Here is a 14,972-nt window from a genome sequence, read left to right on the forward strand (position 1 = left end):
GGAAGCATGGCATGCTGCAATCCATGGGGTTGCAAAGAGTAGGACACACCTTAGCTACTGAATGACAAAAAAATAAAACAAAACAAAACACTGAACTAACTCTTGTCCATTGCTTCAGGCCAGCTCTCCCCAGCTTTGCCTCGCTTGGCCCACTCAGTCCACACTTCCTTTCAATGTTCCAGCTCTGACTACTGCTATTTACTTTATAGCTGTTGTTCAGTTGCCAAGTCATGTCTGACTCTTCTCGACCCCATGGACTGCAGCACACCAGGCTTGCCTGTCCCTCACCATCTCCTGGAGTTTGCCCAAGTTCATGTCCATTGAATCGGTGATGTCATCCAACCATCTCATCCTCTGTCGCCCTCTTAGTAACTTTAACAAAATGAAACTGGCACATTGATTGTTCCCGTCTACATTGCCCATAGTCTCTTGGGGATAAATGACCGCAAAGTCCAGCCCTGGTCCAGCCCTCACACTCTGATCCCTTTCTCCTTCCTACTTCTGTCCTCTCTAGGTTTTCAGTTCTGGGAGAGCTTGATGGACACTTCCAGGGTCCTGGAGAAACCCCAGGTACCAGCCCTAACTGACAGTGTTAGTCCAAGGAGTTGGACTAACTAACACTAACTAACACTGTTAGTCCAACAGCCCCTCTCCCTGCTCCAGCACCTTCGCCTTGTTTTCCCCACAGACCAGCACAGCTGGGGTCAAATCCTTGCTCCACCACCCATGATCTCAATTTCCTTATCCATCAAGTGGGAACAACAGTAACTGTCTCCCATGTATTGAGTTATCTCTTGTAAAGTGCTTACCAGCCTGCCCAGCCCAGAAAAGTGCTCAACAAATAGTACCTAGCATTGTGGCTGTTGTCACCCCAGAGAAGTGCAGGATGAAAATGATTTCCTGAGTCTGGGACAAAAGCCGGGTTTCCTGGTGCTCGTGAAGCACTCCATTTCAACTAGCAGGGACTTAGCAGCCCTTGCTGTCCCCAGAGGGCGTCACTCTCCTTTCACGTGCCCACTTGACTTTCTCTCTTCCTGCCATTTGTAGTATTTCCTAGCCTGTTTTCCAGAGCACTCAAAACCCTCCAAATTTTTCATCTTTTTTTTTTTGGTCCTCTCTCTCCAGATAATAAAAAGAGATAACCTCCTGATTCTTAAAGAGTTCCAGAGTCCCTTAACTCCCAGCCAAGAAAGTCAAGCGCCAGACACTCATTCATCTCCATTCCACAAACCAACCAACAGTCACTGAGCGCTACTACGTGTCAGGCACTACGGTGCTCAGTGCTAAGTATAAACTTCACCCTGATCCGAGTTAAGTTGAAGCGGGTTCACTTTCCTCCCAAGTCTGGCTGTGTGGCCTCGGACAAGTTCCTTCACCTCTCAGAGTCTCCGTGTCTCACCTGTGAATTGGAACAATCAACATCCGCCCAGCAGTTGGGATGAAACGAGACCGATCACTCCCCCGCGGCTGGCCGCTCCCCGTCGGTGCTGTGTGTATGGACAAGTGCCAGACACGATTTGGATTCCCGGCTCCAGACGCATTTCTTTGTCTTTGCTCTTTCAAATCGCTTGCTTTCCTAAGTGCCCAAGTATCCAGACTAAAAAGCGAGAATGCCTCCTGAGCCCTCAGAATGCCCCCTGAGCCCTCAGACCGCAGAGGTCTCCGGGGCAGCGTGCCTTCTCCCTGACCTTTTGTTTGGCCTTCACACACACACACAAACACTCAAGAGGCTGGGTTTATTATTGTCCGTCTTACGAAAATGTAATAAAGTATCTAGACTGGGCGACAACCTTGCTTTTGAATTAACAATGTATGATGCCTGCGGTTCCCTTTCCGGGCTTCTGTGAAATAACGTGTTGTAACAACAGCCGGGCTCCCCGTCTGGCGGCGGGCGCCGCAGTTCTGCGGGGGGGCGGGGGGCGGGGATCCGGGCTCTCACCGCCCCCCGAGCGCCCCCCCACCTCTCCCCACTCTTCCCAAGCCGCCCTGCGCCAGGGCCTCGCCCGCCCCTGGCCCCCTCCAGCCCAGCCCCCTCCTCTTCCGGCCCGCTCCGCCCGGCTCCCGACCCAACCCCGCCTCAGGGCCTCCTTCCCTTTCCCTCAGCCCCGCCCCTCAACCCCTCCCCCCTCACTCCCCCGGCCTCTTCAGGGGGCCCCCCATCCCAGATTCCCCCTCTCCCAGGCCCCCTACTCCCGGCTTCGTCTCCTAGGCCCTGCAGGCCCTCCCCTGGGCCCCTCGCGCGAGCTCGACCCCCTCTCCCGGGACCCCAGCCCCTCCTTTTCGGGCCCGGAGGCGGCTGGCGACCGCGGGTCCCCGGAGGCGCGGCAGGGGGCGCTGCGCGGGCTGAGGCGCGGCTGCGGGCTGAGGCGGCGGCGGCGGTGGCGGCGTGAGGAGGAGGCGGGCGGAGGCGGGGGCGACGGCAGGCGGGGGGGCGGGGAGCCGAGAGCTGAAGGGAGGCGAGCGGCGAGACACAGGCTCCGAGGCTCCAGCGAGCGAGCGAGCGACGAGCGAGCCGGGAGGGAGGGAGGGAGGGAGCGAGCGAGCGAGCAGCCGCGCCGCCGCCTCGCAATCCGCCGCCATCCCGCCGCTTGACCGCCGCCCGATCGCCATCGCCCGGCCCAGTCGCGCCCGCGGAACTACACCAGGTGGGCCCGGGGCGCCGGGCGGCCGGGGGCGGCGCGGGGGCCGGGGCGGCGGCGGCGGGCGCGGCGCTAAAAGATGGAGGCGGCGCGGCCCGGGCCGGCTTTTGTCTCTCTGTGGCGGCTGACTGACAGCGGCGCTCGGGCCGGGCCGACCTTTGTCCGCGATCGCGGGGGCTCGGCCCGCCCCGCGCCGCCGCCGTCGGCCCGCGGGGCCGGGCTGGGGGCGACCGTGGGGCGGGGGGTGCGGCGGGCGGCCCTCTCCCCATTGTTGTGGCGGCGTCGAGCGGCCTGGGCTCGGGCGCGCGGCGGGGTCGGGGCGCCCCCGGGGCCGGGGTCCTCCGAGGGAGGGGCTGCGGGGCGGCCGAGGCTGCGGAGAGCCCGGGGAGTCGCCTTTCCGGCCTAGATTCCGGCGGCCGCGGGTGTCTCGGCGGCCGGAGGAGTCTGGGCCGGTTTCCTGCCGCCCGGCCCCCCATCTTGCTTCCTCCTGAGAGCGGCCGCGGGATGCAGGGCCGGGGCCCGGGGCCGACCCTCGGGGCCGGGGGGCGGAGTCCCTTGCCCCCCGCCGGGTGTCCCCGAAGTTGGTGATCAGGGTTGCCGGCCTGGGTGCGAGGGGCCGGGGGCTCACAGCCGCCCAGACGGCCGCGCTTTGAGTGCGGGAACGAGAACATTATTTTCAAAACACTTAATGCTCTGTTGCTGAAAATGTTTAATAATAAACAGGATCTCTCCCCGCTCAGGGCCTGCCAGATGGGTTTTTTTCTCCCCCTCTCTTCCTCCCCGCCCCACCCCCAAGTAAAACCCAGCACTGTTGAAATCGCGGGCCTCTGAAGAGTGGATTTGCCTTCGTGAAATTGGAAGGCGTTTTTTTTTTCTAACCGTTTTTTCCCTCTTTCGAAATACCGTGGGAGGTCCAAGCCCACCTTGAGGCGAGCCGAGGAGGTGTTTTTCAGCCGAATGGTCGCTTGAAGGAAGTCGGGGGTAGGGAAGGGGGGCTGGGAGCTCTCCGGAGTGTGTCATTTGCTACATGGCTGCCCGAGAGAAACCTTTAGAAGGCTTTGGTTCACAGGATTGTTCAATTGTCCCTGAGATTGTTGTTTTTCTGTAAGGTTTTGTGTGCATTTTAAGTGGCCTTGTACATCATCCAGTTTGGTTCCTGTAACCGTCCGTTTGAAGTCTCAGCATGGTTTCTGGGAATCCACTTGCAGCCATCTAGCCCTTTTTGTGCAGTGCTGGGGTGTTAGGTGGGCCTGGGGAGGCCCTGACTTTGAGGTTCAAGCCCTGCTTGTGTCAAACAGCTCCGGTTCCCAGAGCCTTCGTTGACACACGTAGGGACATTGCATCCTCTCCCTCATAAGGCCTGGCACACAGTTGGTGCTTAATGGTGGTTTCTCCTGTGGCTGTTTGTACACCTGCCATCAAGTCCTAGGATGGAAGCTGAGCCACTGGTGGTGCCACCCTTCGTGCTGAGTGGTCAGGCAGATGCCACAGGTGCTGGGCTGAGGCATGGCCAGGGAGAAGGATTGCAGGGCACAGAACATCACTGGGCTCTTGCTTGTTCAGCGCTGGGGCTCAGTGGGGAGACCAGGCTGGAGAAGAGCAGGCTTTGGAGCCCTCAGGAGCTCCATCGACCTGGGCTGTGTGGTGGTGGGTTTCTCCCCTGGGATCCGGGTGCCTGCCCTTTCTGAGGCTGTTCCCGCAACTGGGTTTAAGGCACAGCAGAAAACATGAGATGCTCGAGGCTGAGGACAACAAGCAGAGGCCCAGGGAGTCCTGCCTCTTGAGGGTTACTGCTTTCTGTTGGGAATGGCAAATAAACATTTGCTTGGACACATGTGTCCCTTGGAACCTGGATTCTGGTCCTCATTGGGTTAGCTTACGCAAGTCTCAGCCTCAGCTCCTGCATCTGTAAAATGGGAATAATTACACCTTGCCTTGGGTATCTGTTGGGGCTCTTGGGAGCCTCACATACTATTTGCAGCAAAGCACTTCCATCCATGGGAGGGTGATGAAAATGTATGTATGTTTTTGTTGGTTATCTGGTTTTTTGGTGTCTTTTTAATTCCTGATCTTTTGCTCCTGTCATTTTGGTGGATGGAACCACCCCAAATTCTGTCCGCAGCTGATGTTTTGATTTTGCCTGGTAGCACCAGAACGGCCAAAAGAGCGAGGCTACTCAGCCAAGTCTGAGGTTTGTGCTGTTTATGGGAGACCGTAGGAAGGACTGAGGCTAGTTAGGGGAGACTGACCCCAGTCTTGGCCATGGGTAAGGACTGAGACCTAAGTTACCTCTGAACCAAACCTATAGCTTGTTTGTAAAGGGCCCTGGAGACTGCTTGAACATAAGGTGGTTCTGCAGTCAGTGGGGAATTTGTTTCAGTTCATTTTGGCATTCCCACAGCCACCTTGGTTTTGTTTTGTTCTCTGTGTGTGGTTTTTTTTTTTTAAACCTCCTTGGAACCTTCTGGCCTCCTGGCTGTGTGACTGAGACGTTCTAGTGGGTCAAGTCATCCTTTCAATTTCCCTGCTTCCTGCCTCTTGGCCCATCCTTTCCGTCTGATTTCAGTCTGGCCCAGCACTGTGGATGGAGGTTAGCTGGGTGGTGATGTAATGAATTCACTGCCCCTCCCACAACCTTTTTATTTACCTGTGAATTTCAGCTCTGACTGGCTCCCTAATGCTACCTGCACGGTGGAGGGGCTTGTTCCAGCCAGTTGTGGGTGCTTGTCTCTCCTTAAACATTCTGGGTCCTCTCCAGTCTCCTTCAAGCCCAAATGGGTAAAAAGGGAGTCTGGGGAAGGAAGAGCCAGAAAACCTTGGGAGAGAGGAATTTCAGGAATGGCAAGTCAGAACTAGTTCCTGCCCGGTCTAGTTGCCTGGAGCCTGGCCCAGGGATTTTTGTTGTGCCTTTTGGTTGGCCCATCCCCCACTCCCTTTTAAATTTCAGTTTTTTTTTTTTTCCCTGAAGGATTATTTATTGTGCTTTCAAGTTTTTTTTTTTTTTTTTTTTATTGCACAAAGTACTGACTCATGTTGCTAATGGATGTATGCTGGTTGTATGTCTCATTATTCTACCGCTTTAAGATTGCTCATTTCTGTATTTGTTTCTATTTCAAACCAGAATAGGCCAGTTGGGCCAGTACATGTATTTCTAAATTTGATAATGAGGCTTCTCTTTTGTCAAAGGTGTGTATCTTGCTGTGGGTGGGCAGGTGTTAAATAGGGCCTGTCTACACTAGATTTTAAAGCAGTGCATTTCCCTGTGAAAAAGAGAATTTCTGAGATGTTGGGGTTTGTGTCCTGAATTTCACATTTTAGTCAGGGCAAACTAGACTGGCTTCTTTTCCAATCATTGCTTGATTTCTTTCTTAAGATTTTTTTCCTGGGGGTTGTATAGACTTAAACCTTAGATTTGTCCTTTGAACAAAGAAATAAAGGCATAATTTGGAAAATATATGTACATATAACTGAGTCATTTTCCTGTACACCTGAAACTCAGTATTGTAAATCAACTATAAAATTCAGTGAAAAAATAAAAAGGCAACGAGGTATATCACAGGAGTATATTGAGTATCTTGTAATAGTGTATAAGGGAAAATAATCTGAAAAAGAAAAATATATGTAACTAGATCATTTTGCTGTACACCTTAAATGTGTTGTAAATCAACTGTACTTCAATTAAAAAAAGAAAAGTAAGGACGTCTCTGGTGGTCTAGTGGTTAAGACCACTAGAAGACTCTGTGCTTCCAACAGAGGGGGTGCGGGTTTGATTCCTGGTCAAGAAACTAAGATCCCACGTGCCTTGTGGCACAACCAAAAAATAAAGTAAAACAAAAAAAGAAAAGGCATGGCCTGTGGTGTTGGAGATGAGAGAGAGGTGGGAGATGGTGAGCTTTCTGATGGAATAAAATTGTTTGGACAGGCTTTTGGGTGAACAAGGTGCCATTTGGACTGGCGTCTTGTGCCATTTGGACTGGCGTCTTCCCCTGGGAACAGGAGGACCTGGGCTTTGCTGTAGGTGGTGTCGCTGTGCCTCTGTGGGTGGCACGTGGGAATCTGCTCTGGGAGGGAGGCCTGCCTTCCTGAGTTGAGCCAAAAGTCTTGGTTGGGCTTGTTCTGAGCTGTGCTTGCTTTTTTTTGGTGGTGGTTTTCTGTGTGGCCTGAGCTCAGGGCTGGGTTGCTCCTGTGAGGGTGTTGGCTTGTGAAGCTGTGCAGGTGGGGAGGTGTCTGTGGGCAGAGCGTGGTCTATCTTGAGTTGCTGGCAGTCCTTCACATTCTCCCAGGTGACTTCCTTCCGCTCTCACCTCTGCAACTGGTTTTGTAGCTCTGCTCTGTATTCTTCCTCCTTTCAAGAAAGCTGCCAGCCTTTTCCTCCTTGTGGTAATGCAGAAACAGTATGTGTTGCTTTTAGAAGTCACTGCTGGACTTTGGCCAAGCATGGTGCAAGGCTCTTTAAGTACTTTTCCCCCAAAAGCAACCTTTCCCCTGAGGGGTGGGGGGACTGCAAAATACTGAAAAGAATAAAGACAAAAATAAAAACACAAATCACCTCTAACTTCACCATCCAGAGATAACTGCATTAAGACTCGTGTATTTCTTTCCTTTGATTATATGTTTTTTTCAAAATTAGAAAATACTGCTGTATACACTATTCAGGGATTATAGATCCTCTTAACGTTATAGTATATTTCCCCGAGTTATTGAAAACATGATTTTTTAATAATTGTGTAATTGCTGTTACATGGATATGTCATGATTTACTTAATCCTCCATTATTAGATTGTTGTTACCCACTTTTTGTTCTTACAAATAAGACTTTAGGGAGCATCCCTGCTTACAAAGCCTTGGGTCCACATTGATGTTTCCTGTAGGTAGAATTCCCAGTTGGAGGGTGCGCAGGCTCCTGCTTTGGCTCAGCAACAGTGTCTCCTGCAGCCCTGGCTACCTCTATGTCCAGCCTCCGTCACAAGGTGGCTTCCTTCTTAGACCCCGGAGTTCTGGGTGTCTCAGTCCTGGCGAAGCCCTTTGATGAGCGAAGTTGGGGTCTTACTCTGTTTCCTGGCTTGGGTGCGGACAAAGGTCTCGATTTAGACATTTACTGTTCTGGGACTTATACGTGGATGCCCTGCTCATGTTCCTCAGGAGCTCGTGTCCAGTGGGGGGAGACGGCACCTCCTTAGAGAGGCCTTCCAGGCCCCCAGCCCATCTCCATCATCACCCTCCGTGATTCTTCCCTAGCCCTTGCTGCTGTTCTGTTTGCTTTTTTCCTCTTGCTTTTCTTTTTACAACTTTAAATACAGGGTTTTTGTTGTTGTTGTTTTAAAAAATTATTGTGGGATAGAAATGACATAAGATTTACCATTGCAGCCATTTTTAAGTGTGCAGCCTAGTGGCATAAAGTACATGCCCAGCGTTGTGCAACCACTGTCTCCAGAACTGCATCGTCTCTGCACGCTGAAACTCTGCGCTGATTAACACGCCCCCCCTCCACCAGCCTTCCCCCTGCCTCAGGCCCTGGCAGCTTCCAGTTACTGTTTGTCTCTATGACTTTGGTTAGTCTGGGTCCCTCAGATAAGTGGAATTGTCCGATATTTGTCCTTTGGTGAATGGCTTCTTTTACTTAGCATGGTTTTTCAAGGTTCATCTATCTGTGGTGTTGTGGCATGTGTCTGAATTCCATTCCTTTTTAAGGCTGAACAGTAGTCTCTTACAGGCTTCCCTGGTGGCTCAGCTGTAAAAGAATCTGCCTGCAATGCAGGAGATCTGGGTTTGATCCCTGGGTCGGGAAGATCCCCTGGAGGAGGGCCTGGCAACCCACTCCAGTCCGAGTGCCTGGAGAATCCCATGGACAGAGGAGCCTGGTGGGCTCACACAGAGGTGAAGGCGACTGAAACGACTAAGCAGCAGCTGCAGTCTATATTACACACACAGCGACCGCATTTTGTTTATCCCTTTGTCTGTAGATGGCCTACAACTTAGAAATACTTTGGGTTTTTTTGTTGTTGTTGCTGTTTGTTTCTGTGCTGCCCTGCATGCAGGATCTTAGTTTCCCCACTAGGGATCCATCCTGGGCCCCCTGCAGTGGTAGCGCAAAGTCCTAACCACTGGACTGCCTGGGAACAGCCCAACATTTTTGCTGTGTTTTTTTGACTCGCCCTTACGCCCCAGTGGAATGCGTGTCACATGAAGCGGATTCTTCGCTTCCCGCCTCCCGATGCTCTGCGTCTCACACAGACGGCTCTGCATATGTACACATCGGGTGAGAAGTTGAGCCCAGCTCGGCCTGGGTTCAGGCGGTCAGGGAAGGCCCTCTGGAGAACGTAGCTGACTTGAAGTAAGCACCTCTTGAAAATAGGGAGCCCTGGAGTATTAAAAAATGTGTTTCTAAGTTGAAATGCCTAGGCTGCAGAAGAAAGCTAGTGAGTCAGCTTGCTTTCCAGAGCGCTAGGCCCTTCAGTGTGGATGCGGTGAGAGTGCTGGGGGTGGGGTGGGGGGTAGGACTTCAGCTCCAGGCCTTGAGTTGATTTTCCCAACGTGCTTCGAGCTCTTCTCTGTGTGGAATTGGGGGGGTGAATCTCACTGCCGCACCAACTGGAAAAAGGAGGTCACCTCCAGCACTCTCTCCACGCTTCCTTTGTTTCTTTAGAGCTTTTTTTGGCAGGTGTTGTTTACATCCAGTTCAGAGCTTAAAGAACTGCTCTGTTCCAGGGCGTGCAGAACACACAGGCTGGTCTGGGAGGGCCAACCTGTCCGCGGGTCTGAATGGGCTGAGTGTTCAGAAATAGCTGGGGAGAGTGGAACACTGCCCCGAAGCATAAAGTGGAATTCTTTCTGATATAAAATTAATTGCAAAAATATACTTACTGGGGAAAAAAAAAAAGCAAATGTGTGTAGAAAAATGAATGATCTTCTCTTCAGCTTCCAAGGCAATAGGCGTCATTTATGTTCGGTGTGTTTATCCTTCTCATACTAAAGAGCAAAGATGGGCTCATGCTGCTGTTTTCTTCATTTTCAAACTTAATCATGAGCTTTTTTCCCCCAGACTAGTATATACAGATCTATCATACTGTTAATGTTTTAAAAATAATATTTGTAAGTTTTTTTTTTTAATATGCATGTGTATGGAAGAAGAAAACAAAAATAGGTCATAATCTTAACCTTGGCCCAGACAGTCCCAGTTGACTTGTTTTAGAAAGTACTTAGGAAAATTAAATCTATATTGAAAAATATAAGGGTTCTTCCCCAATCTCTCTGAAAGGAGACCGTTGTTTGAAGTTTTTTTTTTTTTTTGTGATTCCTAGCAGGGAAGAAAAATAATGCACATTATCGTGTGTGTGTGTGTGTGTGTGTGTAGACCTACAGCAGGCTGCCCCTCACTTAATGTCGTGGTGTGCTCCATGACACCTGTGTAGACTGATTACATCATTTATTTTAGCAACTACAGAGAATGATCTGTGGATTCACATGATTTTACCCTGTTTCCTATCGGTGGACATTGGGCTATTTCTAATTTTTGGATAATAATACAGTTTTGGTGAAATTCAGTAAAATTTGTCTTCATAAACATATAATTTGCATGTGATAACACTTGAGAGTATGTTTCTGTAGTGTGGGGTCTTCCCGTTGAGTAGCGTTTCGGTAAGAGTTCCGTTAAACTCTTTTTCAAAAAATTTTGTGCCAATTTACATGAAGTAGTATACGAGAGTGGGTGTTTCTGAACTGGGGGCTTTTCTAAGTGAATCATCATTTGAGGTCATTTTGGGCGTGCACGTTTCCCAAATTAAAAGCAGCGACTGTTGAAGGCTTCCTGTGGTCTGGTGTAGGATCTCAGCCTTTGATTGGCATTGACAGGCACAGCAGAGGTGGTGTTTCCCGAGGACTCCCAGTGCAGGTGCCTGGGCATCTGCTCAGATGAGGCCGGTGGGGGCTGGTGGGGCCGATGTGTGGAGAGGCGCAGGTAGCCAGGTTTACTTTGCTTTTCCTTTTCAGTTAAAGTCACGGTGCTTGGCACAGGTGTTTTCTTCTAGCCTTTGTGTATTCAGAGACCGCCCCGTTGGGGAGTTCTCACAGCAGCCCTTCCGCGGGTTTCTGAGGCTCGGTTACAGCCTTCGGTGGTCTTGCTGCTGGGATGCAGCTGACTGTGTGGGAGGGGTTTATCTGGAGGCCTCTGATCTCTTGCTCCCAGTTCCCTACTCATCCACTTGGTCTCTGGCCCCCACTTTCCCCGCCTGTCTATTCTAGGAGCTCACACCTAGTGGGCAAAGTGACTACGGAAATGAAGACCCTGGAGATGCCTGGGTGGGATTTCATCAGGCCAGGTGCTCCGGGAGACGAGTGCCCAGGGCGGGGTGCCGTGGGAAGTACAGAGTGCCGGCCCTTGCGCTTGCTATTGTTAGTTGGAACCTGAAGAGAATCCATCAGATTCCTTTTCCTGAGGGAGAGTAGCCCTTGGCTTTGGTCAGCTGTCTTCATATCCAGGTTCTTCCACTTGTGAGCTGTGTGATTAAGATGATTTAATCTTCTGGAGTCTCCATTCTCTTTGTCTGCAAAATGTCACAGTGACACCTGCCTCCTAGCATTGGGGGAGGATTCAATGGGTCCTATGCTGAAGTGTTTCTAAGGTGCCTGGCACAGGTGGGCAGGCGCTCAGTAAACAGTAGCTATTAATGGCTCCTGGATCCAGCACTAGCTGAGGGCCTGGGGGTTTGGAGCAGGCAGGTTTATACACTTGGGGCTCTTTAGTTTGCTAGAGGTTAGGGTTTCTAATTGTGTGCTTAGCCCTGTGCTGAAGATTTAAACCCAAGTCTCACAGCCCCTGCCCTCACCAGCAGGAGCTCAGTGTAACCAAGGGCCTCTCTGGGGCATTGGCGCTCTCCCTACTGTCCACTCTCTCCAAGGTAAACACCCCCAACAGGAGCATCTGATAACTGCCTGCTGCCCTTCACTGAGTTTGTTCTTTTCTTGGAGAGTTTTAGGTAAATGTCTTGAAAAGAATAAAGACAAGGTTTGTTGAAGTTGATGGCGTCAGGCAGACAGACCTTCTGGACCTTAAACAGACCTCCTTCACCCCTGTTTGCATATGTGAGCCTCTGGTTCTCAGTCTGCCCAGAGCGGGTGGAACTTGCCTCCCAGGGTTGCTCAGAAGCAGGACGCCATGTCGATTCTGTACCGCCAGGTTTGGTGGTGGTTTAGTCGCTCAGTCGTGTCAGACCCTTGTGACCCCATGGACTGTGGCCCGCCAGGCTCCTTTGTCCATGGGATTCTCCCCACAAGAATGCTGGAGTGGGTTGCCATTTCCTTCTGTAGGGGATCTTTCCCACCCAGGGGTCGATCCCGGGTCTCCAGCATTGCAGGCAGATTCCTTACTGACAGAGCCACCAGGAGTTCTCACAGCTCAGTTTACCCAAAACTAAAAGAATGTAGTGAAATGACAGGACAGGCCTGTGACACAAACCCCAAACACTCCAGAAAGCTCACAGAGTAGAAAATCAGTCATTCCTTGCAGTTGCTCTCTCTCTTTCAGATTGAGAGATGAGTGCTGTCTTAAATAATTTCGTTTTCTAGTAATGGGAATGTTTTAACCACCTGTGAGTGCTTACCCTGGCGTGACCACTGGGAAACGGGAGCTAGGAACCTGCCTTTATGTGTATATACTTAGATGTCCTGTGTGTGGTTCCCCAGCGCTGTCACTTTGGCCCTTTCCTGCCTGGAAAGGGCCATGGTCGCTCTCTGTCCACTTGGGTGAGTCCTCACGGCGTGTTGGTCGTGTCTGGCAGCAGCAGAGCGTAGGGTTCGCCAGGCACTGCTCTCCACAGAGCGTCAGGCGAGTGATAAGGTGTTGGCGTGGGGAGTCCGGGGAGCGGGGGCAAGGTGGGCGTGTGCTCTGTGGCGTGGCCTTGTCGGGAAGGGGCAGCACAGTCTGTGATAGTTGGGAAACGGGGGCTGTGAGAGCAGAGCTCTGTCTGGAGGGGGCTGGTCCTGTAATAGCCGATTCTCATTAATAACCCGCTGGGAGGGATTGGGGGCAGGAGGAGAAGGGGACGACAGAGGATGAGATGGCTGGATGGCATCACCAACTCGATGGACGTGAGTTTGAATAAACTCCGGGAGTTGGTGATGGACAGAGAGGCCTGGCTTGCTGAGATTTATGGGGTCGCAAAGAGTCAGACACAACTGAGCAACTGAACTGAACTGAACATCAGCCTGTGTGCGTGCGGATGCATGGCTCCTCTTCTCCAGTGCCGAAAAGACAGATTGGCATCCTCCTGAAAGCCCCTGGGCAACACTTGGCCCTCCTTTTTGGGGTTCTTCTTTTTCAGACCTGGTCTTGCCTGATTGGTGGCCCGGGACTGTCATCGTTCTGGGTTTCCTCTGGAGTCCGAGGCTTGGAGAATAAATGGCATACAGATTCCCAGACTACAGTCCTTTGGACATTGTTGGAGAGCGTTGAAACCAACCCAGCCCTTTTATCCCCCTGCCTTCAGTATGTGTGTGTGTTAGGCACTCAGTCGTGTCTGACTCTCTGCGACCCCATGGACTGTAACCCACCAGGCTCCTCTGTCCATGGGATTCTCAGGGCAAGAATACTGGAGTGGGTTGCCATTCCCTTCTCCAGGGGATCTTCCCGACCCAGGGATCAAACCTTTCAGGAGGATGTCGACCCCATAAATCTCAGCACGCCAGGCCTCTCTGACCACGAGGGGTCTCCTGCATTGCAGGCAGATTCTTTACCATCTGAGCCACAAGGGGAAGCCCTGCCTTCAGTATATTGGGATTTTATTTTCTTCCAAGAGGAGTGGCTTGGGGTGCTTAGTTATTGATGGACCATCTGTGTCACAGCACACACCCTGCTGCAGCGGCTTAGCTCTGAATGGGCATGATAGAGTGCGAGAGGGTGTGGTGCGACCTTGGCCTGGTCCTTCACTTCTTAGCCTCCACTCCCTCATCTACAGGAGCCACAGAGGACGGCCACCCCAGCGTTGTTGGCAGGATCCTCTGCACAGCTGTAATTACTATTCTGCCAGCCTGGTGGAGTAATTCCCTGCTCGGATTAGAGGGAGGCGTTGCCCTCCAGGTGGAATGCTTTGTTGCTAACAAGCCTCCTCTGGGGCCACGTGCAGCCTGAAGCTGGGGAGGGCGGTGGGTGGAGGAGGGCTGCCTGGGGAAGACAGGGTCTGTTCTAAGGGTGCTGTGTGCCACATCCCCGTGGGCATGAGCTGCCGGAGGGCTTCCCGTGTGATGAACCTGATTATAGAGGTCTGGGGTCTGAGCCCTGCTGGTTTCTCTGCACTGCGTCCCAGTTCTCTCCTTCCTCATCTCTCTGTCTGCCCTGCGGTTCTTTGGGCACAGACTAAAAATAGGCTTCACAGAAATGTCAGACAGTTCAGGAGTATTGGCCCATGTGTAAAGTTACATGTAGCAGGACGTTGGCTGTAGCATTATTTGTCACAGGACAAGGTTGGAAATCAGTTACATGTCTGGAGAGCGTGGGTAAACACATGTGGCACAAATGTGCAGTGAAATACCAGGCAGGCTTAAAAAGAGTCTCAGGGTGGTGTGCATTTTCTTGGGAAAAAAAAAAAAAAATGGCCACAGTGTGTAATAAAAAGCAAGCAATAGTAAAAGAAAGAAGTTTCTGCATGGTACAGTAACAACCCTCATCTATAGAATAACAATCCAAGACCACAAACTGCTGATAGCTTTACACAGCATCCACCAGGTTCACATTGTTACCTTTTGAGTTGGATTGACTTGTTCTGCGTATTTTAGGATCATTTGAATTTGTTACACTGAATGTGTGTTAGAAATACCTGTTAGTTAACAGAGATAACTAATTACAGAGGTAACCCATATAAATTCAAATGAAGACACATACCTATGGGCCAGACCCCTGGGTTGGTGCAGACTGGCTCTTGCCTGGTAAGAGCATCATCCAGGCTCTGAGTTTTGCTCAGACTTGCCTCAAGTGTCTCACCTCCTGGTTCCAGGGCCCTGGTGGGGGTCACAGGAATCCAACCAATTCAGTTATGTCTGTTTATATATCACTGGTCCTCAGAAATTGCTTTGTTGAGCTAGTTAAAAGGAACAATCCAATACAAATGCCATCTCCAACTTCTGTCCTCTGCTAAATCAGGTTTTACAATATGGATTGCGATGGCATTTGCAGAGTGCTTCTCACTTGATAATTTGCCATTATTTGGAGGCAGAAAAGGAAGGAGAAACGGAAATAGAGCTTATGTGTCCTGTGTCTCTTTTATTTGCCAGGTCCTTGGTAAGTTTTGACCCTGGGCAGGGAGACCTTTGTGTGGCACATCCGTCCAGCTGTCCATCCCT

General features: G+C 51.3%; 2 protein-coding genes across 12 annotated transcripts in view; one reads left to right on the forward strand and one right to left on the reverse strand.

The window, feature by feature from the left end:
- Window positions 1-2,205: 2,205 nt before the first annotated feature.
- LOC139185963 (proline-rich protein HaeIII subfamily 1-like) lies at window positions 2,206-5,671 on the reverse strand. The gene is made up of 3 exons (XM_070799842.1): window positions 5,668-5,671; window positions 3,543-3,603; window positions 2,206-3,241 (listed from the first exon to the last, which is right to left on the reverse strand). The coding sequence occupies exons 1-3, from the start codon at window positions 5,669-5,671 to the stop codon at window positions 2,206-2,208; spliced, it is 1,101 nt and encodes a 366-aa protein (XP_070655943.1).
- The window catches only part of PRRC2B (proline rich coiled-coil 2B), an 84,433-nt gene continuing 71,956 nt past the window's right edge, over window positions 2,496-14,972 (forward strand). For 10 of the 11 annotated variants that reach the window (XM_070799438.1, XM_070799445.1, XM_070799441.1 and 7 more), the window contains exon 1: window positions 2,496-2,645. The gene's annotated coding sequence lies outside the window, so the exon portion shown is untranslated. The remainder of the gene's footprint in view (window positions 2,646-14,972) is intronic. The other variant, XM_070799439.1, reaches the window with a different exon arrangement.

Source organism: Bos indicus, chromosome 11, assembly GCF_029378745.1.
Source record: "Bos indicus isolate NIAB-ARS_2022 breed Sahiwal x Tharparkar chromosome 11, NIAB-ARS_B.indTharparkar_mat_pri_1.0, whole genome shotgun sequence".
Lineage (NCBI taxonomy): Eukaryota > Metazoa > Chordata > Mammalia > Artiodactyla > Bovidae > Bos > Bos indicus.

Excerpts from the sequence above, each read along its gene's own strand:
- LOC139185963 (XM_070799842.1), bottom strand. Across the intron at positions 3,242-3,542 it reads GTGGGCTTGGACCTCCCACG|GCCGGCAACCCTGATCACCA; the intron begins GTATTTCGAAAG and ends CCTCGCACCCAG.